This window comes from Apteryx rowi, unplaced genomic scaffold (assembly GCF_003343035.1).
Source record: "Apteryx rowi isolate R43461 unplaced genomic scaffold, aptRow1 scaffold_125, whole genome shotgun sequence".
NCBI lineage: Eukaryota > Metazoa > Chordata > Aves > Apterygiformes > Apterygidae > Apteryx > Apteryx rowi.
Window position 1 is genome coordinate 919,114 of NW_020447475.1, and position 25,744 is coordinate 944,857.

The following is a 25,744-nucleotide window of genomic DNA, read 5'->3' on the forward strand; positions in this document are numbered from 1 at the left end:
TCTAACCGAGGCTAACCTTGCAAGACCTTGTCAATTCATGCTTGATGCTGAAATTTTGAGTGGGATTTTTTCATGCTCCTCTATACCTTCAAGTGTTGTAACAGTAGTACAGTCTAGAAATATTTACCTTGAAATTTTTACCATTGTGAATACCTATCTTCCTTTAAATATTCCAGGGGAGAGAGAGTACGAAGTAGGGCTGACATCTCTGCCAGTCACAGTGTTGTGAATCCAGCATTTCTGATGGACCATCCTGGGATTTGGGATGCAGACCACTAAACAGTCATGATGTCATGGATGTTAGATAGCACAACTGTGTGGCTGTTCTGCCTTTATAGCTGTATGGCAGGGAAGAAGATACAGCACCTGCACTGTTGAAGGCAAAAGCAAAAAGGGGCTATCATCCTTCTTTCCCTTTCCCATCTTTGCCTCGCCCTCTTCTACTCTCTCCTAAATCTGCTCCAGATGACTGCCAGCTTTGCTTCTCTTATGCAATGAAAAATTGCTAAAAAGCAAGCAACTGCCTTTGTAGGAGACAAGATTTTCCAGGGGACCTGGACAAACACCACAGAATGAACTCCCCAAGAAACCACAAAATCTTTTCTCCAACTTCAGAGCAACATGAAAATTAAGAACACCAACACTCTCTGAATCACATACTTCTCCAACTTGAAAGACAGTGAGACAATAAACATGAAATATGTGTCAATTACATTATTTAATGGACAACTGGAAGGTCCTCAGATAGATTGGTGATGAGAACCTGGCTAGATCAGAGGAGAACAGGTGAAGCCTTTGCAGGACAGAGCATAGGGAGGAGGAGTATGGAGGGAGGAAAGATGAAAAAGATTGTCAGGTAATCCCCCAACCTCAGAAAAGAGATGTGGACAGAGTCAGATAAAGGGCAAGTGGAGTGAGATGGAATGAGGTCACCCCCAAATACCCAGGAAACCATCCAAGCTTCTGTATTTCTCAACTGATTGAAACTTTTCTCAATGAATAATATAAGGATAATATTTTAAACTAGATTAAGGATTACATCAGATTTGGGGTAACAACAAGAAGAATAGCTCATGATTTTGACCACAGGAGGGCTCCCAGGTTTCATGAATGCATATGGAAACCTTTTGAGAAAGCCTAGAAATAGATCACAAAACATGGAAGATGAAAGCCATGGAGTTGGACTGGAATCTTTGTTAGGCCAGCTGGGCATGCTACGTGTAATGGCTTTCTTCTTCAACAAAACAGAGAGAAACAAAAGGAACTATTTTTCTGCCCTCCGCTTTTTCTCTCTTCCTATGAGAGAATCCTTATTATAATGTCAGATGTTAGGTCTCTGAGACAGCAACATTTCTTCTGGTATTACCAGTAAGGAGGACCCACCACCTCCCAAGCCAAAGGAGTTTTGGCTAGTGAATAATGTTTGGAGATTGCATTTTTTCTCGTGGGAAAGGACTATCAACATCTGACCAGTCTGCAGCCCACATGGATTAAGTACTGCCTGCCAGAAGATAACACACTGTCCGTGACCTGCTTTCTACTGTCTTTTTCTCAAGGACTCTCGGAGGTGGGCTGGGAGTAGACTTCAGACCATGAGCCAGGGGCTCTTGAACATGGGGGGACATTTGCAGTCATATGACAGTGGAGCATCTGACTAAGTTAGAGAGCTGGGGACAACTGTGCATGTGGTCATACAATGGAGGAGGAAGAGGAGGGTGAGTTGCTGTTGACTCTGAAGAGTCCCTCAGAACACCATGCTCCACACATCACAAAGCACGTCCCAATAGACAGCTAGAAACACAGAAAAGACTAAAAGTAAAAATGATAATATGCATCAAGAAGACAGCTGGTAAAATTACAATCATCATCAACATACTAAAGAATTTGTTAAACAAAAAGGGTCAGTTAAGCCTAGGAAAAGGTCTGCACAATTCCCACTGAATCAAAACTGAGACAGTTCTTGCCCTCTGATATAGCTGGATTGGCCCAAGCTTCACAGTCCCGGAGGAGGTGATRCTGACATTAGTAATGGAAATTGATATCTACTTAATTGTCAGTAATGGTCTAGTTGGTCAAGTTCTTTTCAGAAACTTTCTGGTTAATACCTCAGATCTTTGATGACCTAGACTCAATGACTTTAAAAGCCTCCATGTAAGGCCACATGTAGATAAAGGTCACCACGTTAAACACTCTAAAGAGAGTTTTCACTTACAAAAGCTGGTTCTGGGGGTTTAATTGTACTAGAGGAAAAACTGGGGATATATCAGGATTTTCCACATCCTTTCTTCTGTAGGAGGAGTGCGTAAGGCCTTGCAGAGCTAAGAGCTATCTAAGGAGGAAGAAAAAAGAGGAGAGCTGGCAACAGTGCCCACTGTAGAGATATACATGTGCACAGAAATAGCACTGGCCAGGCTACCACTGCAGCAATTTGGAGATGGCAAACAGCTAAGAATTGGAAGAAAACAGGGAGACCAGAAAAAAATATTAGTGACAAAGGGGGAAGGTAGGAAGGTTCCCACTTCAGGAGACAGAGAAGAGGCTGAACAGCTTGAAGGTCTGGGGGATGCTGGTAGAAAGGACCAGGGACTGGAGAAGATTTACTAAGAAGGTTTATGAAGCCCCTGTTCCCCGCACATCCAGCTTCTCATAGATCAGAGCCCTTCACTTATAGTAGTTTAAATGACTCCCTACTTTCTGCACACAACCAGGAAACAGAAACCTTCCCAGGAAAATATCCCCTGAAGATGATTTCCTCCTTTTCTGTTGAGGGTTTATGATCACAAATAGTCCAACATCTTTTCTAGTTAGTTCCAGTTGTAAAGTCAATCAGTTACAGCTGTGCTAATCCACTATTACCAACTTCTTTACCTGCTGATCTCTCCATGGTGAAACCTGCAGGTGAAACCAAGGTGACCTCCATCTGCCTTTCCCTATCATATTTAGAAAACATTGGGATGAGGTAAGACTTCAGAACAACTGTGCACATACTGTGGATGCTACAGCATGGGAAAGATTTTTCTTTGGAAAGGCATATGTTTGAATAGGTTGCATCCCAAACTTTTTGTCTTGTAAAGTCAAAGAAAATTGTGGTTTTGTTTACCACAGTTAACTGCAGCAATGCTGCTTTTTATGTCAACATACATTTTAGTAAATGTTAGCTTGTACTCTGTAGTGATGGGCTGTTTGCAGTAACCTTGGAAGTACTGCTCTTATCTTATATTTACACAACAAGTGCAAAGAAACAAGATTAGGTATTTTTCCACAATGTTTTAAAAGCCTTTTTCCTCCTGTCTTGAACAAAGGCTGAACTTTAAACATTTCAAACACTTGGAATATGTACAGTTAATTCAGAAATAATCATTTGCTGACAGGTCTATCCTGACCAGAGGATATTCTTATTAGCATAGATATGCTGGGTATCTCAGGTCAGGTGCGGTGATTGTACGGGGCTCCAGCAAGGGAGATGGAAATCAGATTCACAAAACTGATTTGGACTGGGACTACAGACCCAGAAATTTAGGATGGATGGACATAGAGCATGGCATTCCTCTGGAAACAGGGGAGGACTTTGATAAGAAAGCAGGCCCTATCACAAGCATTTTGTTGGATTGGACTGATAGAAAATTAGCATAATCTACTGTCCCCACAGGAATAGATTTTTGTTTCTATAGTCCTACATAAAATTTTATTTCAGCCTCATAATTCTCAGACTTTTGTGCTTTACAGAATTTTCCCTGTGCTCTTCCAGCAGTGGTAGCACTACCCAAAGTGATTTAAAAATGCCACATATCAATCCCAGTACAGGAGAGCTTGACCAGCTTGACTACTGGGCTTACTGCACACGTGTCCTTAAACGTATTCTACCTCTCCGTGCCTCAGTTGCATCCTTGTGAAACGGTGATAACAGCTGCTTCCCAGGGAGGCTATGGGATTTCATTTGTCTCTATATGTTAAAAGAGCAGGATAAAACCCCTGACCATAAGTGCAATATACATTTCAAGAGCCCTGTACCCAATCAGCGCTGGGCAAACACAGCAGGTCGGCAGCACCGACACTCTCCCCTGCCCTGGGAAAGCCTGACTTGCGTTCACCTCCCACACCAGGCTGAACAAGTGCATCAGCTTTGCTGGGGGTAGGCGGCATGCAGTTTTCAGAAAAAGAAAAGGATTTTTCTCATGCTGCTTAGCACCACGAACAATATCTTCCCCGTCTCTTGCAGAGAGCAGCCCAGCTGAGCTGCACAGCTCTGCAATATGAATTTACAGTTAATTAAAGATGTTTGGAGTGGAAGTGGGATTGAAGGGAACAATCATGGAAATGTAGCTCTACCTGCTATAAATCTGTGCCTTTCAGGTCAGGACCTGAACTCTCTCCTCACTGGAGAGACCGTGAGGCTTTTAGAGTTCATGCACTTTTGCTGCAACCAGTGACAACTTCAGAGGGGAACTGTCCTTCAAAAACTGCATGCTTTCATTTGCTGAAATCTTCATTACCTCTGGATGAGTTGACCAGCTGTTTGCACAAAAAGCACTGAGAGGTTGGAGAGTACAGCACGATTGTTTCGTAGCAGCCTCCAGGGTCACAGCAAGATTGGTCTATTAAATATGTGTATTCAGTTTTACTCATACAACATCCCTGCGAATACTAGAAAACCTTCACAAGACAACACAGTCTAAACAATTATATTTCTTTAGTCTTTCTCATTCATCTGGAGTTTGCTTAAAAATGTCTGTTGTTTCTGCAGAAGGCCTGGAGTTGCTCAGAGGCATTTACAAGGCTCTAGCTTCGCACTGGAGCTTTTCTGTGGATATGACAGCTTTCAACAGGAAAAAAGAACACCCAATTCACAGAAGCCACCACAAACTTTCCCCACACAGCAACTTCTGCTAGCACACTAAAATAAAACAACAATACCATACAACAGCTTGGGGCCAAGGAGTTAAGAGAAGTAAACAGAACAGAAGAAAATTACAGTAACCACTGACTTAAAAATCACATTTCGCTACACACTAATTTCTAGATGATGATTTTTTACTGAAACTGAGATAAAGTTAAACCATCTCTCCCAACAATCTTCAAAAACTGTGTTTCAAAAGCAGGAACTTGGCAAATGTCTCTGAATACATGAAGAGGAGTCTATCTTTCAGAGCTTAAGTGTTCCTTTGCTATATATATGTCACTTTCTTTGGGAAGAAAATAAAGGAATTACATCATTTGCTAGACTGCATTAGAGACAAACAGAAAAAAGCAACAGATGAATGTCAAAACAATTCATCAGTGGTGGTCTTTTCTTTAGTTTATGAACATCCACATTATATCATTGCTGAAGTCAGTGTCAGGGAAATTGGGTCTTAACTGAAGACTGTTTTAAATCCAGAGGAAATACCCTTTGTAGCACATGTAAGAATGTAAAGTTTATCATGGCAGGAAGCCCTGCTGAAAGCTTACAGAAAAATGAAATATTTCTGTGCTACCAGACACCACAAGAGACAAATTTTAAGTTGCAAGAATAGAATGTTTCCCAAAGCTTTGTGTAGCTAATAGAACTTCCATCCACACTTTTTTTTAGGATTTTAAAGTGCTCATGTTTTGTGCACTTTAATTTAAGCAGAATTTAGCATGTAGAATAATAAGACTTTGTCTATTGGTCAGAAGAACTGAATTATTCATTATCATCAGTGTTAACATGATTAATTTCAGTTTAGCAGTTTCTCTTAGATGTATTCTAAAGGGATGCGAGTTGCTAAAATTGTGCCAAGTTTAATTTTACTTAGGAGACCTGACAACTTGTATGTGTACATGGCTGAGATGATTGCCACCCCTTCTTGCTTCCCCCCTGCATGTGCAGCCCTCAAAGAGAAAATGGACACAAACCACTTTGGCAGACAGAAGGAAATCTGTAACCCCAAACAACTTTCTCATAGTGCCACCATTGGATTCAGACTTCAATATTTCTCCAAATTCCTCAACAAGTATTTAAGCAATAAGCTACCGTTTACCTGGTCTAACTACCAACTATGCTCACTGATGCTTAATGCGGGTCTTTACAATTCCAGCTGCATGCTCCACACTGTATGGCTTATATAAAAGCCATTGCCTAGACACCTGTATACAACACTGTCATATCCATCAGTCTAGGACTGTGCCATAGGTGTCCCCTGTGGGGCTTGTCAGGATTACAAAGTCACAGTCTGAGATGGTGACTCCACAGAGGTAGCCAACGGAGACTTGACCGGCTTGACTTGGTGACAGTCATAAATCACACATGCTATATGGGAATTACAGTACCAGAAGTTATATACGTGCTCTCAAGCCAGGGGGCTTCCTTTGAGAATGAGGGCAGGCATTAGGACAACAAATCAATCCCAAATCTAGGGGGAAACTCTGCAGATTCTGGTCAGGAGAATGAGAAGCAGAAAATCAGGCTAGGAGGGCCCTCTCCTTCTTCTCCCGGTGGTAACTGCTGCCCCACAGTGCCAACCAACCTCCTCTCCCAGCTCTGCCCCTATAGCAAAATCTAACCACTAATGACCACCACGAGTGTCCGTGTCATGGTCTCATTACAAAGCATTAGGGCAAGTCATCTGGGCTCTTGTCAGTAGTCTCATCCAGCAAATCCAGACTCATTAGAAGGGGAAGGTGGCTCTGCCCTGTGAGCAAGAAAGAGCCTGCAGCACTCAGCTGCCAGCAAGTCCCTCTCAGAGTCCCTGTGAAAGGAAATCAAAAGACATTAAAAAAACTGAATGTGTGGTTTATTATATTTAAGATTCTATTTGTCTATAGGGTTTAAATATGTCTGTCACATAGTTAACAGTAAATTAATGTATTCTTACATGTTCAGTATTTTGATACACAGTACAGGACTACAAATGTGGTAAAGGAGCATGGGAAATTACTATTTCCTTGATGCATGTATCAAATCCTGCAGCACCACTTAAAAGCTTGGACTAAGGACTCAAGCTGCAGTATTACAAGCGCTACTAAATAAACCAAAAAACATACCTACATTAAACATTAGAGAAACAAAACAAATGACAAAAGGTTTTAATATTTAAGATTTGATACAGGATTAAAATACTAATATTTTTAATGTCCTGGTTTCAAATTAATAAATATAAAAACAATATAAAAATATACACCAGTTGATAAAAGGATGCACTGAGTAAGGTTAGAAAGCTAAATTTCACTTTCAAACGTATGCAGGTATGTCTTTAGGGAGAGGATTTCTGTGTAGCTGCGACTGGTCTTTCGGAAGAAGTCCAAGCTTGTGAGCTGTTCGATGTCACGCACCCGCGCAGTGTGCATCTTAAGCAGATCTTCAACCCACTTTGATTCATCTTCCAAGCTCTGAAATGGGAAAAAAAAACATTATAACATGCCATGCCAAAAAGCAACTCTAAAAGCAAATGTAGCCTTTCTAAAAGTTAGGTCCATTTGAACAATCTCTGAGCACTACTCAGGAACAACTAAGGTAAGGTTCCCTAAGATGAAGGAAGCCTAAGGTAAAGGGGTTCACAGAAAACAGGTTTGAAGCTTCAGATGCAAGATCATCCCTACAGTTTTATTTTTGGACCCATTTTAGGATATAGGCTGAGACAGGGGCCAAAGTCATCTGTGGAAAGCTGACTCAACATTGCAGGTGTTTCAAAAAAGCATGCATACTGCTCTTAGAAGATCCATAGGTCATTATATAATTTTTATCTCGCAGAAAGAGCTCCATATTTATCAGTCATTCCGTATTATCAAAACCCACACTGCAGGCTGTTTATCTTTGAACTCTCCCCCATGCATTATTCTCGTCTGATCAGCACCTCCTCTAAACTTTACTCTTTGCCATTAGTAGATCATTATGATTAATTTCAATAATGAGGCTAAGGTTTCTGGTGGTACCTGTAAAACACTGTTATTATAACATACAAGTTATTCACTGATAGAACAAATACTTTGACTAAAAGTTTTCCCGTATGAAAGAATCAAGAAGGCAATTTTTCCAGGGTCATTTGCAGTCCAACTCGGGCTGCGTGGATGCAATATCTCTTAGAGGACTGGTCCAAGGGACACAGAGAACCAACACAACAGCTCCAAAAGGGGCAGGTCCTGCTCTGCTTCCTATCACTCCCCTCCTCCTGGCTGCTTGTGCCCGTTGCTTGCCTTGTGCCAGCTCTGTGCCTGTTAGAGACATCCACAAACTAATTTAACTCATTTTTTCATGAGAAAACCAGCCCTGCAAAACAGCGGAGTTTTTGGCTGTTTGAGTGAGTTAAATCAGCTCAGTGACGTGTCCCAGGAGCAGGACAACCAGCACCTGCGACTACAAGGCTGGGAGCAGACGTGGGAAAAGCACAGAGCAAACAGGACTTTCCCCCTTTCGGCCTCACAGGCTAGCACGTTAGCACCCCTGCCAGGAAGCCTCGCGTTAGGGAAAGGAGATTTGTGCTGAGGGCGTCCAAACACGGCATATGTGACCCAGAAATCTTACTGATAAAATTCTTTCATTTCTGTGCTTACTCCTGAATTAATCCCCTTTCAACTGCCTCAGCAAGGTCTTCCTGTGAAGGGGTCCTCTCACAGACAAAAACTAAGCTTCAGTAACCACAGAGACTACCCAAAGCAGTGGAAGTGCCACAGACCAGGCTGTGTGTCTCTCTGTAAAAGCCAGGAAGGTGAGTGTGATCATTTGCACAGAGAGGACAACTGGGGCACAGCCAGCTGCTCTAAAGCATATGTCCATGACCATTCAGCACCCATCTGTTTTGAAACAGGAAGCTTTTTAGCTCCAAAACTATTTTGCCTTTTCCTCTCCATGTCGATAGCAACCTGAGGCCCAAAACCACGTCTGAAATATGAAATGAGAGATGYAAATTAAGATGGAAAAAAAGGGAACATGCTCTGCTCCTTCCGCTCAGCCTGCCCATGCTCCAGGAACACGGCTTGGCAGCACACACCTGCAGGAAATCCCTTGCTCAGCATTCAGTCTGGTGATCGAGTTGCTAGTCTGCAGATGGGCCTAAATGAGGTTACTACTGTAAATGTAATTACTGTGAGGTTTTCTTGTCTTCAAGCCTTCCTTTTAAACAGGAAATCTGCATTTTACAGAGCTCAGATGGAAGTCCCCTTGCTACAAAGTTCAGCTTTTGAACTACAAGGATGACTCAAAAAAGTTTGCAAAAGAACTACTATATCAATAGATCACAGGACTGTGAGCTGCGTTTTAAACCAAATACAGCAAGAGAACATTTGCATAACCCTAGAAAATCAGTCAGTTGATCTGTGTTTTAGTTTCTCCATTCCACAACTAACCTGTGAAATCTTAGATCCAGCAACAAGGTTTTTAAACACATTGATCAACTAACATGGTATTATATTACTGCAAAACAACTGATTAAGTGTATACATTTAAAATGATACTATTTTCTCCATCTGTGCCAATTAGTCTGACCTCAACAGCACTCAATAATAAGACTTTTAGTGAGTCTTGGAAGGAAAAAACAACTGAAGACATGGAGCTCAATAGAAACAGGCAATAAAATAGGACAGTAATGTAAGATTTCTTTGAAAAGATACCAGATATTCTAGACCAAAGAATTGCAGTGATATCCATCTCTGTGATATCAACAAAGTATATGTGAGAAATTATTAGTTGGAAAGCTGAAGATGTGCAGAGTGTAAACAGGTGGATCAGGAAATGGCTTATTAAAAGAGGTATTTAAAGATTCTGCTGAAAGGGAAAACAGTGGCCTGGAGGAGTTTCTAGCAGAGTTCCTCCAGCTTTAGTCTTGGAACTGATTTTATTTAATATTTCCACAAGTGCTTTTTGTGCCAAGGTCATTAAGTGTGCTAGCAAAAAGCAGTTGGGAGCTCCTGTCAATGCAGAGGAAGACTGGAATGTCATACTGGAAGATCCGGACGCCTTGAGGGTTGGAATCATCAATATAGTATGAAATTGGGTTTTCATCTTTGATGCTGAGAACTTCTGGTAAGCTGTGTGGGAGCTCCTCAGGTGAGACAGCAGACAGAGGAGAAGAACCTGGGTGTGCTTATTTATCACAGGATAAATAAGTGAGCCACCATTATAATATGGCTGTGGAAAAAGCAAATACTAGAAAGTATCAGAAGAGGCAGGTCCAGTGAAAAGAATACTATTTTCATTTTGAGATCTCAGCTAGAATATTTTATCTCATTCATGTCCCAAAAGAAATTCAGGCTGGAACAAATGCATAGAAAGGCTACTAAAATGCTCATCCTCTCTTACAAGAGGAGTAAAAAAGAGCCTGAGTCTCCTGTGAATAGAGAGAGGTATATACCTAGAGTATAATCATAAATCATCAGGAGGGGTAAAACCCAAAGAAGCCCAGTGAAGTCATAGAAAGCCATAGAAAAATGTTGACACAAGAAGAAATGAGTATAACCTCACCATGAATAAACACAGTTTGGAAACGAGACAAATTCTAATGAGAAGAGTAGCGGTGTTCTCCAATGGCCATATAAAGAGAGAGAAAGTGTGTGCAACAAGAGCAGAGAGGGAAAGCTAATATTCCTGCAGATCTTAAAAGAAAGCTATGGAGAGGTTAAAGGAAAATTCTCATATTATCCCAAGCGTTTCATCCATGAAGCATTTGAGGTTTTACACAGTCACTTCTTTGAACAAGCCAGATGCAATACCATGTGCAAGAGTAAGACTGACAGCGCACATGAGTGTCAAAATTTTGCCTAACTATATTTTGATTAAAAAGCTACATTTAAACATTTTTGTAGTGGCTCTTTGCTATGTCAATCACAGGGTAATATCTATTAATGACTGCGCAGTAGCGCTAACATTGCACACAGAACTGTAAATACATATACCATATGTAGCACAACTTACACAGAAAAGAAACCCAGGCTGGAATGTAAAAGATCAAAGAGGAAAAAGGCCATTATTCTGAGCATTTCATGAAAAAGATTTCAGCTGTTTAAGAGGACAATGACACCTACCAGTTAGAGCACAATGTAGGGGGAAAAAAAAAAAAAGATTTTGTCACAAAAAGTCACAAAATCACATATGAGAAGAGATATGAAGGCACAGGCACTAACAAATGCCAGATTAGTAACTTCCAGATCACCAACTGGACCTTGATTCAAAGGTCCAGCAGGAAAGCCATCCAGAGAAAAAACACAATGAAATATACGTAGGATTTTCTGAACGTTCAGATAGAAGACATCTTTCCCAAAGCAGTTAAGAGTCTAAATAGGAGGAAGCCAGACCTCTTCAAGAGAGAGGGGGACTGCTCCAAAAGTTTGGTTTTTAAAAAGAGAGACCTGAAAGCAATGTTTGATGAATGAGAAAGAGACACTGTTCCAGGTGAATTGTGTACAGAGACAGAATGACTATTTCTGCTTGTAGCTGGAAAAGGAGTTTTAACTTTTTGTGCCAATACAAAATTCGTAACATTAATGTGTTCAGTCAGGAAATAGACTCCTGGCAGCCTATAGTGACAAGTCTGTGTGCAGGAACCCGCACAGCCGTGCAATGGGAGAACAAGTTCAGGCGGAAGGACAAGGCGAAATACAGCTGCCCGTGATGACTGCTGCCCTAGCAGAGCGCAGTAACCCGTGGGGACTGTACCAGCTCTCCTGCTGCATGATCAGCTACAGAATATTCGTGTTACTTTCTAAAGCTCTGACCAAACCCAATCCTTTGTACTTCACCAAGATTCTTACGCTATAGGATTTTTCATCCTAAAGGAATACGAAAATGGAACCAGGAGGGTATCTGTTCATCTCTGTGATTGCTGGTAAAGAGAACCCAAAATTCCCTCTTGAATCAAGACATGTCCTGGAAACAGCAAGAGTTTGCACTCTACCCTCAGAAGACAGCAGAGGGACACTGTAACAACTATATTCTACCTGCATATGGAAATAGACTTCGATAAAAACCATTGGGCTTGCTGCCACCACGATACATCCTAGGCACAGAGCCTTTCCCCCCAGCCTGCTCTGAGGTTACACTGACAGAGTCTGGCAAAACATGCAAGCCAACAAGTTGCTTACTGTGCTGCCAACTCACTGCATGTCAGCTCTTCCAGGTAATTTTATTGTGCAGTAATAGTTCTACGTTTTCTCTGATAGCCGCATTTATCATGAAAGAGCACTTTTGTCTAATGAGTGGAACACGACACTTTACAACAGAGTCGCTGCCCTGTGGTTTCATTCGAGACTTCGGTGAGGCCTAGCACCTTTCAACTGTAACTGGGTTTCACATATCCCATGGTCATATTTATCATGGGGCTGCAATAAGGCAGCAGAACCTCGCTGAACTTACATTGCAGCTCTCGTCGTTGTCAGGCCGATGGGGGAGTATGTAGGAGAGAACCGAGAGTGGCCCATCGCACTTGTCAGCAGGCTGCGTGAAGTCTAAGCAGCTGGTTATGATGCTGTAGTAATGAGTTGGGACAGGGATGGCACTGCCTTCCACAAACCTGCGGTGGAAAGGGAGATCACCACAGATAAAGCAAACATTTACCCACAGAGTATTAACCTATCTGGAAGAAGGGGTTACACAAACAATATGATCTTCCCTCCCCTACATGAGGGTATGCATGTATTTTGTCGAGATGTGTCTGAATATTAAACTCAGTCTTAAAATGAGCATTCAGTTAGCTCATGTTTTGATACTGTGCCATGGAAATACCACATGCTGATTTCTAAAAGGCTTCTTCAGTTCAGGGGTATAGGCAGAAAGCCCTATTGAATTAACAAAAGGTTTGAGTATCTAACTCAATAGCACTATGATATGCTCTGATATCCAGCTGCTCACTCTTAAGCTCTAGAGAACATCAGAGAAAAGAGATTTTTTGAAACATAAATTAGCTTCATCTTAAGGGTGAATGAACACTTGATTTCAAAATCAAAGCGAAGAGTTATCTAGTGAATTGCCATTCCTGTATTTTTTCACTGTCCTACTTATAAGGGTCATGAAGAAAAATCTTTTTTGAAAGAGTCAGAAAATCCACATAGCTTATCTAGTGGTTTTATTGCTTTCAAAAATCACCAGCAATCATGGTTCAAGTTAGTATTCTATATCTCCTCCCCAAAATTAATGTGAAAATATTGAATTGTTTAAGATAAAGGCATCATTAAGTGAAGCAATAGCAAATCAGTTTAAACTCTTACTGTTTTATTTTGTCAGGTGTATCATGTAAACCGTCATAGTCATAGTCAAAGATTGGTCCACTTATAACATTGACTCCATTTCGTTCAGTGGCATATCTCTTCACCAAAACTCTTTGGAAATAATTCCATACCTCTGCAGGGAAAACAAAAAAAACAAACAAATAAATAATAATAATAAAAAAGCAAACACCATGATTTGGATGAGTCAAAACCTGCCTAATTTATAAATAATCTTTTTCTGCATGAAGATAAAAATTCAGTGGACATCATTCACCCTACAGTTGAAGAAATCAAAGAGTAAGCATTACAGATTTATTACAGTTTCATTCAGTTTTGGCCAATAAAGCCTATTCAGACTTCTTCTCTATTGATTTTTTTTTTCCAACCAGTGATAAAGGAAATGCACAGTACCATTCTAAGGCTGGCATTGTGATAGATACTACACAGAGAGCTTGCTGTTCCATCACTAGCAGTTGCAACAGCTATTCACACACATACACTTTTGATATCCTTATAAACACTTCCTTTGTCTTTCTTATCTAGTTTCAGGGACTGATGCTATTTTTTTTTCCTTCTAAACAGGAAATAATACCATGATTAAAAGCAAAAACCAACCATTTTAAAAGAAAGGCCAGTATGAAGGTCACATTCTTTCAGTTAAATTCTTCTTGGATACAAAATGTCTAACTTTTAAATTAGGTGCAGCCTGGTATGACCAAATTATGGTATGGCATTTCAGTAGATGTCTCGCCTAGAGAGGAATTTTAACCACAACTTTTGGAAAGAGCAAGACACAATCCCACCACACTCTCCTCAACCTTAACAAGTTCAGGGTACAGAAACGGGATCCCCAGTTACATAATTTTTTGCCTCCCCTTTTTTTTATATATATATATTAACAGAAGCTTGTCTAAACAAAGCATCTCAAACTTGTAAAAGTTTAACCTTCGGTTCGCCAGCTCAGATGTAATTCCATGGTACCCCAGCACTGATGGCAATGCCAGTTTAAGCAATTCCCCTTCCTTCCCCAGTGCACTTTTTCTTTTTTTCTTAAGACTATTCAGTGCCATATGAACTCATTGCTCAAGTTTGTGAAGAGGACCCCACAAGCAGTGGTCTAACAAGAACCGCAGCTGCGGTAACCAGCTGGCAGTTCCACTCCTCTGGCTGCTCACTCCACCAATGCATCAGCCTTAACAATAAAAATAACCCAACAAGAAAAGCATTTTTTCTGATTTTCCAACTGAAATGCAGTTTCCCATCTGCATTCCCAGCACAGGTGTATAGACAGCAATGTCGGTGCAACTGGGAGCCAGCACAGGGGCAAGATCTTGCAGTTCCTGGAAAGTATAAGTGCTTAAGCCAGACTCACTACTGAAAGGATGCATACAGAATTATTGCCTGAAGGGGGACAGCAAAATAAAATAAAATTAAATTAAAAAAGCAGGAGAGAGGGCTTGTGCAGCCAGCACTGCCACCAAAGCCAGTGTAGCATAAAACTGCCACCTTATATTCCCTCAGCTGTGAAAACTTCCATATAATGAATGGTCTCAGCTCTCTGCATTGCAACCTGCACACCTGTAGTAGTTCATAATTCCTCAGGAATTATATTAGTTCCAACATTTACTTTTAGGGAATCCTTCGCTCCCTGCTGATAAAGCGGAACACCACAGGACAAAATGAGCTGCTTATGGTTGGTTGCTCTCCAGTGATTAGCATCTCAGCTAGTTTGCTTAGATTAGTATTAGCATAAAAAGCATTTTTATAAATAGTGGTTTCAGAGTGGGAATTCCCCAATAATTTTGCACTCTGTAATCAGTTACATGCTTTTGCTCAAATTTCCAGCAAACATCACCACTTGTTCCTACTTAGAGGATTTTGGTTAAAAACACTTTTTTTGGTTAAAAAGAAAAAGCCTCCCATATGCTTTGATGTTTATCCAAACCTCCCTGGTCTAAAATCTGAACTGTAATTCTCACAAGAAGAGGCTATTGAGATTCTTCCAAGGTTTCCCAGGTCCTGCCAAGCCAAAAATGCCACCAGAATAGTCTGATGGGTTTCCTACCTCTTGGCAAAGCTAGAGAAAAAAAGGGATGTGCAGACAAAAGTAATGTTAATACACTATTCATAGAGCCCTGAAAGCTTCAGCTGGTTTTAGATCACTCTTCATTTTTCCATAAATTGGTTTCCTCTTCCTTTTTCTTTATAGGTAATAAACATGTTTGGTCCACCTCTAAGGATACGGTAGAAAATTAAAAATAATCGAGTCGCCACTTGACTCTGAACTACAACAACACAGGCTATGTGCACACTCCCAGGCTGCTCCAGTTGAAAAGTAAAACATGTTGCTTGAGCATATGCTGCACTAACTTGGGGGACAAACAAGAAAATTTGAATTGTCTTGTACAAACTGAATTACTATGGCACGAAGCACAGCTGCTGAGCTACAGTTACTCACCATGTCTGTGCTCCTATCTTAGTCCAGATCTGAGGAAAATATCGTTAGCTTAAACTCTCCTTGTGGCAGTTTGCCTGCCCATATCCAAATTTATACAGATTCCCACATACATTATCTGCTGGCTGCACCTAACTGAAATTTATGTTCTAAACTTCTCCCATCAATTCATACCATAGTTTAACAGCCATAACATTAAAAAAAATTACAATAAGTTTGGGAAAGAGAAGAAACACCATGGAAATGTCACTTACTTTTGAAGGCAGGATACATTGGAATGACATTTGTTATTAGAAAGGCATCATATTTTGCTTCTGCAGAGGAACTTAATTCTGAAAACAATAAAACAGAAAAATATTACAAATTGAAGTATCAAAAATTCAAGGAACACAAAAATGTTTTCAAAAAACAACTTTCAGCAGCAATCAAAAGGAATAGTGTCTTCTAAACAGAGATCTGAAATCTTTATTCAGAAGTACAYATTATATGCATAAAATTTATTCTTACTTTAATGTGACAGCTGGATGTGGAATGTAGGGATTTTACCTTTGCTTCAACTGTCAACCATTTCAAAATATTTTTATAGCTCATCTATTTTTATAGTCTCCAAAGTCAGAGAGTTGCTCTGCATGCTTTTGCAAAATAGGCACGCAGTTTCCAGGGCAAAGACTGCCAGATTATCCTCTCGTTCCAAGCAAGCCTCCTGCACCAGTAATTCCATATCTCAGATCTGTTCTTTGAAGTATTTCAGTCACTGAGCGAGGAAGGCAGAGCAAAGCAGCTCACAACTGCGAGACGCTCCAGTTGTGTCCTTTGAACACTTACTAATCCCAGAAGACCACAGCTACAGTTTGCCCCAAGACTGAACAAAGATAACCGCACTAGGAGAATTTGGGACGCTCATTTACATAGGTTTGCTACTAGCATTGTTTTGATATGATGACAGAACTTTTTTACAGTATGCAACAGTCCAATATGGATTTATAAATTAGATGTACATTTATCTCTCTGCTGTTAGAACCCAAAATTAAAAACTTTGGCTAGATTCTCAGCTGGTATAAACTGGTATCCATGCACCAACTTCAAAGAAGAAATATCAAATACTAGTAGCCAAGGATTTCTCCCTTCATCCCTACTACTGCATACACACTCCTGATTACAGAGACCCCAGCTTTGTGTCCTTACTTGCAGATTTAGAGTCCAGAGGGGAGCACTGTGATAGCGATACAGTTTTGTGCATTACCACGGCCAGGGAATACCATGCTCCGTCACCTTGGTCTGTGCTACAGCACACGGACTTGATTTAAAGACTGACCATTGGAAGGTCGCTGGCTGGGTTACTGCCATTAGTGACAGCTATGGAAACGTTATAGTCTTCATCACTCTGTCTACCTTCAACTTTCAGCCTTCATCTATGGGATCAAAGGGCCAGGTTTTGATGACTCTCTTCTTGTTTAAATGTTCCTACTCCATGAAAATCCTCTTTTTATTGTTTTTTAGCTCAAAGGGGACACTGCAACCATTTCTGTGCAGGAAACTAGACACTGGTTTGAAATCTCTCTCCAGTCCTGCAGAGGGGAGAGGCCACAGTTGTGCCACCTTCCTTTGCTCTCATCCCCTCCCAGATGCAATGCCAGCTCATGGTATTAAGCCTTTGGTCCTGTGCAAGTGCAGTAAGAACCGTATATCCACCCCATCCCTATGTTTGACACTGCTGCAGAAATAACTTTAAATTCTGCAGACTTTCCACATAAACTTACGAGGAGGGAACAGGAACCCATAGGATAATTGTTTGTCGCCTCTGTAGGCTGCACAGCTCTGACTGTTTCCTGGAGAAATGCGCAGGTCAGGCCTCACGCAGCTGCTTAGTTGCTCAGGGACACCAGATACCTCAGCCTGCATTGAAAGACATGCATTGAAATCACAAGAAAGGCAGTTCCTGCATTTATATCTAAAAGGGAGTTATTTAAGCAAAACAATTTCATATAGCCAACAGATTAGATGGAAGGCCTTGTACAGAATGAAGTAACCCACCACAGCTGTACAGCCGAGCCCTTACTTTAGGTAGCAGAAATCACCATTAGACACTATCCAAATGTAGAAGCTAATTCTCCTGGGAAAACAAATTCCCACTGAGAAAAACTTAGAAAGGAAATGAAAATAGGAAATGAAATGAAAACAGGTCCTCTGTCTTAAAAACTGTTATCTTCTGAAGGAAATAAAGAATTTGTTGTTATTTTCAATAGTATTCAGCATCATTTCTGGCAGAGAAGTCTATTTGGGGAAGAGGAATTTTTAAACCTCAGGAATATAGCTATGAAACAGACTTTACCAGCATTTTTCAAGCAATTTCCAAGAGCAGAGAGAGCACTGACCTGTTTGGAAATAGTGTAGGATGTCCAGAGAGGCATCAGGAATGTTTCGCTGTAGCCACTTTCAAAGTCATGGTGATGCAAGATATTGTATTTTGTGCGATACAGTACTGCAGGGCGCCCATATAGAAGATGCCTCTCTACAAATCAGAAGAAATTACATTTAAACTTACCAATGAACACCTTAAACATGGAAAAAAAAACCCAAAAAAACCCCACAGTTGGCCTTCAAACACATGCTGATTTTACAGCAATCCTCAATGGGATCCTGGCCCTTAACAACTGCTAAGGAAACCTTATAATAGAGAAAGCAGTAATTTTTACATATTTTTGGTGGGGAACCCCTTTCCAGGCTTACAACCCACTTTGAGATTACATGTCGCCTTCTGCATTTGAAAGCTTGTCGGGGTCATAAATGTTTACTTAGAAATGACTGAGAGCATGGAAATGGCTCAGAGCATGGAAAGAGGCAATTTCTCCAAACACAGGAGACTCCAGAACGGTCTTTGTATCCACATTTCAGCTGCACATAAAGTGAAAAATACTTTTTTTGTAGCTTTAAGCCAGACCCTATCTTATCACTCCCTGCTACTCCTCTCTAGACTTTCTCTCCTTCCTCTGTTTTCTGTACAGGAGAAGGTCCCCCACAAAAGAAAGGAAAAATTGCTCACTCACTGAAACAATTTTTTTTCCACTTGGCTGATGAAGATGATATTCTAAAGACTGATGTGTTATTTTCTGTCAGTAACATGAAAGAAAAACAACAAACAAGCAAAAAAACCCTTTTCCTAGCTTTGGCTCCAAAAGGACATCTTCAACTCTGCAAAACTTGCTTTTCTTTTGTAGTGGAGGCATGATATGTTTAAATATCTCCAGCTATCTCAAATAAGTTTGTTTATAGAAGGACAAAAATATCATTAAAACCAAAAAGAAGAAAAATAAATTTCCTGGCAAATCTTCCCTTGTGCTGCATGATTCATCAGTTTTGATAATCATCTGGAAAACAGTCTTGGCTTGCTTTTGGAAATCAAACATAGAAACAAGGTAAGTAGCCTAACACTGTTTACTGATAGGAATTTAACCTGGAAGAAAAGGGCATGTTTATTAGTGTTTGACTCCAACTAGAGTATATTTTTATAGGACACAGGAAAGAAAAGTAGAGCACTCCTTGTCTAAGAAAAAAGGTCATATACTTCTTTTATTTAAGAGAAACTGAAGGAATATTCTTCTGCTTGTGAATAACAACATCAGCTAAAGATGCATGGTTCATGACAAAAAGAAGGGAATTACCAACTAAACACAGGAAGAAATGTTAATGTGCAAAAGTCTGTCATAAAATACAACGGACTAACTTGAACATATTAGAATTGTTTATTGTTTAAAAAAGAGGCACTTAATTCCAGTTCATGAACAACTTACAGATAAACAACTGAAATTGATTTAAATGTCATTTTTTAAACTCCAACAAAAATATTAATTTTATACTACTGAAGTGAAAAAGCATCAGAACCTAGGGCAAAATAAAAATGTTGAGACATTTAGGAGTACGTTGATTTTTTTCCCGTTGCCAGAAATCGTCACAGCAGAGAATAACTCTTCACTAATTGAAAAAAATCTGTTTAACAAGATGAAAGCCTATGAAAGACCTCACTTTACACAATGCGTTGGATCATTTATAAAAAGTGGTGTTTGGGTTTTTTTTCTCTCTCATTTCAGTATGGACACAAGCTTAGTAAAAGTTATTGCAGCACAATACATGTAATAAAAATGTCAACAAATTTTACCTGGCTCATCTGGCACTTTATGTTTTGAGAGAAGCTGCAAAAAGGCAATTAACTTGCAGACAAAAAGGAATAGTTTCACCCATAGAAACTAAAGGATTGGCTGTATTGCTGGTTCACTGTAGTAAAATTGAAGTAGCAGCAGCTTCATGAGAATTTTTTTATTTTTAAATCTCCTTATCTATCTGATTTGAAGTATGTTAAGTCCATGTATAAACTCAAAGCTTGAGATTTTGCTAAATTGCAGGGGGGGAATGCTATAAATTATTATGCTGAACTGGATCACAACTGCAAGAAGAAAAGCTGTGCTTTGATGTACCTTTAAGACAGCATTGCTGCTCCCAAAAGCAGTTCCCATCCCCTCTTCTCTGGCCTCTCATCCTATTTCTAAGTTTTAACCTGGCCCGATACCCTGGGTGACAGTACAGCCACCCAAACTCTGATGCTGTCGTGGAGCAGGGAGGGCACGGGAACTCGCCTCCAGGAGAGCAGGGGATGCTTTTTTCTGGAAGAAACATTGACCTGAACGCTGATGAGGGACCGAATCAGCCTTAGCATCTCTGAACCAGCAAAGTAATTGTGCATTTGTTTACTGAACAGGTTCAGCGAATAACCTGCATCCTAAAAACTAAGCGTTACAAAGCAAGTCAGAGTCAGATGGCCAAAAGAACTGCACGGTCCTTTTTACCAGTGACCAAGTGAAACCCAAGACTGAACATTACTGGTAAAACAGTGTGCAAACATGGTACATGTTCCTTTTTACCCCATTTATTGCTTGTGATTGAATGGCACGCTGTGCCGCGCTCCCTCTCCTCTCCTTTCTTCTTCTCCCTTTCCACAACAGAGATGAGACCTCTGAATGGTGATGGAAAGCAAAAGCTAAAACTTGTACCACATTGAGTGATACTTTGGCCATGGTTATCATAAAAGACAGCATGCATTTCCTTACTTGAGCAGCACTTAGTCTTATGCCTGTGTGCTATTTTGACAGTTATTTGAAAGGATAGTGTACTACACAACATTAATTAAGCTAAAATAGGTGTTTGTCTGGTATTAGCGATGCGGTCTAAGTTGCAAAAGAAAACAAAAATCGTTTTTATTAACTGAGTCGCCAGGTTCTTACCTTCTGTTCCTTTGACATGAAAGCGCTTATTGAGTTCATCCAACTTGTTCTTCTCAAGAATAGAAAAAAGGAACAAGATTAGGATCACTGGAGCATTCTGACATCTTATTTTACTAGGCATCTAGCAAAACAAAACTAGTGCTATAAAACACTGACAATTTCTTTGTTTCTTGTTTTACAAGAAGCATTAATTGTTTCATAAGGGCACAGAACACTTCATAGAAAGGATTTGGGGAATTCTTATAGCTCAAGCCTTCTAAAATATGATAACATGGCTATAACTTTCGTAGGCAATTACTGCTAGTAGTGGAAGTATCAGCAGATCCTAAACATCTACCTTGTCATCGCATGTACATCCTATATCATAATCTGATGCAGAAGGAAGAGCTACAGGATAGAGTGGTTTAGCAACTTCATCTGGCACGGTTGGTTTATAAACATTGGCTCTCAGCAGGTGATTTAAACTTCCATGAGTTCCATTATTGGGAGCAGGCTTTAATCCAAGCAGATCTGTGAAAACATCAAATGAATGATGATTAGATTGCAAACATATGTATTCAGTAACATCTCTACTGAGCTAAGCAATTTATTTGTAACAGTCTTTACATCTATGACATGCTAATAAATGCTTTTAATGTAACCAAAACGCTAACCTTTTGTCCACATCATAAAACTTCAAGTCCTGCCTGAATAGTGTGGTAGTCTTAATGACAAGAAGGTTAATTTGCATGAAGATTTTGGAAAACAGCTTTATTATAACTACATCTGTGGGTTCCAGTGTAAACCTGCAGGCAATCTGGTGATCTTCACACCAGCCATCTGGAACACAGAGTTACTAGTCACCAACTTTACAGACAAGGGATAGTTACCCTTTTGCTATTTCATGATTTTAAACAATTTAAATGAGTGAATTACACCTTCACATTGAAAGTTTTATCCTCTGGAAAATCGGTATTAAAGAAAAGATCATAACCAATATCTGCATACATCATCAGACTCTACTTCACTGCTACAGTAAGAGTACAACAAAACCATATTAGGAGATACTGTAGAAAACTAAGTGATGCCCCTGAGCTGTTGCATGAGACATGCAGGCGCAGAAGCAATCTTTGGATTCAAGTCACCTTCCTAGACTAACGAAGCATGGACACCACATACTGTAGCGGTGCATATTTGATCTCGGCCAAGCTGCAAGCAGCAAAATTATTTTAATGCCCTTTACTAGCCAGTTGCTAGAGTAGAACAAACCCCGGCCCCTGAGAAGCACGTTCTGCCCTCCCAGCCAAAGGATGAGTGCCCAGGAAGGAGGGAATAGGGACGGGATACAAGGAGGGAGTCAGGACATCAGCTCTCATGTGCCTACATGGATCCCTGCAAGCCCCATTAGCTAAAGCATCACGCTTCCTTCACAATTCATCCAACAGGTAGCTTACCACACATGACATTGTAAAGTTCAATATTTTCAAAAGGAGGTACTTTGGTCTTGTATTTAAATGTAGGGCCGTAACCTATAAAGACAGTCTTTAGAAAAAAAGAGAGAAAAATACAAAAGAAGAGAGTTAAACGGTAGATTTTTTCAGTGAATATATACATTTTAGAGACCTCTAATTTCTTCTGCCACCAATGACCCACCCATAAAGATTATTGCACTGCTCATACCTGCATGCTGTTTATCTTATTGTCATAGCCATGGTCTCCATGGAAGAAACATTTTCCCGTAGGTTTCTTGTAAACGTCCACAGCTTTCCTAAATTGAAAAAGCATTAGCGAGTTTCTCAGGGTTGTAGTTAGGGTTGCTGACCAAGCATTGTACTTTTGGGATAGGAGGGACAGGACTTCAAAGGCAGTAAGCTGCTCATCTTTCCTTCACAAGTAGAGGGGAGTGCAGGCTCATCTGACAACCCCCGTGTTAAACACGGGCACCGCAAAGCCACATCTCAGTTTTGCGGCAGCTTCGTTCTGAAGGATGCGGCCAGACTTCACAGCTCCAGCTCTCCCCCGGAGCAAGCGGAGTGTGACGCTCACCACCAACGAGGACAAGAAGCAAATGCATCACCCCAGCGAAACTCCGAGGGAGGTACTGCAGCTGGCTATGCAAGCGGATCGTCATTTTAGCTGTGGTCTCCCAGGAGGATATTCAGTTTCATTTTACTCTTCCCCAAAGACATGGTTTCTCCCCGTGCTCCCAGTACATGGGGGTGCAAACCTAAAAGTTAGCTCTTATCCACTGATAACAACTTTAATGTGTTTACTTATTTTAGCAGACTTTCTCATATCATATCATCTCCTGCAGCCTGGAGATATTTAGGATCATACTCTCCCAATCAGTATAAGGCCAATAGAGGCTTCTAAGAAAGCACTTTAGTGACGTTACAATGCTGTAAATGTTGTACAAATGGCAACGCTTTAAAGTCCTTTCACCTATTCATCTTCCACACAATAATAATAAAAAAAGAGAACAGCAACAAAGCTGGAGGGAAAAGAAAAACTGGAGAGGGAAAAGAAGAGAAAGATTGTAATGAAGAAAAATATCTGGAAAAATAAGAACTGTGTCATAGGAATGATAATTAACAGCTTGTTCCAGAGTACTTTTTTATATACAGTTTTGAGAAGGACATGAAACGTATAGGCAATCCACACAGTGCACTGGATTATCCTACAGGTTACTTTGTAACCATCCTTATTAAATTGATGCTCAGCCAAAGTTTGATTTTGACCTTGTAAATTACTGGAGTTACAACAACAAACTCTAGAGCTACCCTCTTCCTGGCTACCAATACGCAGTGACTTACAGTTATATTAACAAATGGCTTATGGTGAGCCAGATTTCAGAAAATATTGTCAGTAAATAAGCCAAAGAAAGCTTGAGATGAATAATAAAGAAAATAGCTAATGTAAATCAGCTTGGGTACTCCACTTCCATCCAGTCAGTGCCAGTAAAATTCATAAAACTAAAAATTTTATAGGCCTAAAACTCAGAGTCTAATTCTCTGAAATGTACGTGAACCCTAACCACAGAAACTGTACAAGGAAAATAGCCAAAATCTAGTGGAGTTATGCAAGAAAGCAATTGGGGTTTCTCATTCTCTGCTTCAGCAGCGTGATCCTTGCATAATTCACAGGAAGATAAGCACAGATGTCAAAAGGTACTTACAACACACCGTGTGTTTGCCTGGCAGCAATGCAGGCAAAGAAAACTGCCGTAATTTAAAGCCCATAACAGAATATTATGAGCCAAATCTGTGCCATCCTCCAAGAACCACTGAGTCAACTTTATGCATAAAGACCCAGCCATTCTTACACTGTAATATACAACGTGTCAAATGATCAAAGGGACAAAAAGACATATTAAACTAGAAAAGCATGTGCAATTCATAAACAAAGGCTATTCTGCTTCTGTTTTCTTGGTACCTATATGTGCCAACTTGCTTTTCCTCAATCAGTTACTAACTAACTAAGATTACAAAAAATTGCTCATATTTTACAACTGAAAATTCAGAGACATATGGGGAAGAACAAACCAAAACAGGGTTTTCACTAAACAGCTGAACTGAAGCACCCTGGCTCCCTATGGATTAGTTTCACAGCACAACGCTCTCTGGCATGCACTACGATGGCCATCCTGTAATACCCTCAAGATCTTCCTCATATTCTCAGGCTTTTAGTCACTCTGCCACCCTCTCAGTATCACCATTTTCTTTCCATTTACCTGTTCCACCACTCAGCCCCATTTCCCAAACCTTCCCTGGCCACCTATGCCTTCCACTTCCTCCTGTGTTCCCCAGTTCCCAGTTGGAATAAATGCGCACCTTAATAAACGAGCTGATAAGCTAATATATATGTGGGGTATATGTGAGCTAATGAGTCAAAAAGCACACAGTCATTTGGGGGAACTAATCTGTGTTTCTCCCCTCTGTCCCGCTGCTAATTTTCCTAAACTTTACAACAATTCCCTGTTCTGAGACACCCTTCCCTACACCGGACATGACTGAACCTCACCAGGACTTCAAAACTCTCCTTGTTCCCAGGCAGCAGGCAGGGGATGCTGACAGGCAGGGCAGCCCCAGAGGCCTTATCTCCTCAGAAAAACAGGGTGAAAATCAGGATAAAAGCATAAGCAACAGCTTACCTTGCCACATGCCATTTGCGATCCACCAGCAAATGGACATCCTCAATTCTTCGGTTGTAAGCGTAGTGCAAGCGTTTAGGAAGGTGCTGTTTCAAGTAAGGCTTAAAGTGCTGGTCTGGCTTTCTACACTGAAAACAAAGCGGTTACAAACACTGTCAGTGAGATACGAGGCACATGTAACCTTCAACTACATAAATCAAGCTGCTGAATACATTACTGATGATGCCTTGAAAACAACGTGTACATGCACACCGCCCCACACAGCCCTGTCTGTGCAATATTTGTGCAAGACCAGTGCATAGGAGGTCATTCAAAGATGTATTTGGAAAACTTCATTCTCATGATAGTCTTTTCAAAAGCATCATGCAAAATGTCACACTTAGCTCACAGATGAAGAACTTTGTTCTAATTTGACCAAGACTTAAATTCAAAGGAAAGCTGAATGTTGAAAATACATCTTGTCTACAGGTATATTTAAACCAGTCCAGTTACTAAATTTGATAAAAATCAGCATGTATTTTAAACATTTTTTTTTCCATTAAAGACAGGGTTATGGTTGAGGGCTATCAAATGAACTTTTTCAGCATCTTCAAAGTGCTAGTAAAATATTTACTCTAAAAGATTACTTTCCATTTCTGAAGGAACGAATAAATAGACTCAATTCAGGGAGTCAGGATGGTCAGGGAGATTCTGGCTTTGCACTACTCGAAAAGGTTATAAAAGCTACTACAG

At 40.4% G+C, this 25,744-nt stretch overlaps 1 protein-coding gene across 3 annotated transcripts in view; it reads right to left on the bottom strand.

Annotated features, from left to right (window-relative positions):
* Positions 1-6,730: 6,730 nt before the first annotated feature.
* The window catches only part of ENPP2 (ectonucleotide pyrophosphatase/phosphodiesterase 2), a 57,853-nt gene continuing 38,839 nt past the window's right edge, over positions 6,731-25,744 (bottom strand). For 2 of the 3 annotated variants that reach the window (XM_026055688.1, XM_026055686.1), the window contains 11 exons: positions 25,013-25,140; positions 22,543-22,630; positions 22,317-22,404; positions 21,215-21,393; positions 20,884-20,935; positions 17,983-18,119; positions 17,368-17,503; positions 15,862-15,939; positions 13,153-13,285; positions 12,302-12,458; positions 7,177-7,347 (listed from right to left, as the gene is read on the bottom strand). In XM_026055688.1, the coding sequence (XP_025911473.1) occupies positions 7,177-7,347; positions 12,302-12,458; positions 13,153-13,285; positions 15,862-15,939; positions 17,368-17,503; positions 17,983-18,119; positions 20,884-20,935; positions 21,215-21,393; positions 22,317-22,404; positions 22,543-22,630; positions 25,013-25,140 (1,347 nt within the window). Of the gene's footprint in view, positions 7,348-12,301; positions 12,459-13,152; positions 13,286-15,861; positions 15,940-17,367; positions 17,504-17,982; positions 18,120-20,883; positions 20,936-21,214; positions 21,394-22,316; positions 22,405-22,542; positions 22,631-25,012; positions 25,141-25,744 lie in introns of all 3 variants that reach the window. The other variant, XM_026055687.1, reaches the window with a different exon arrangement.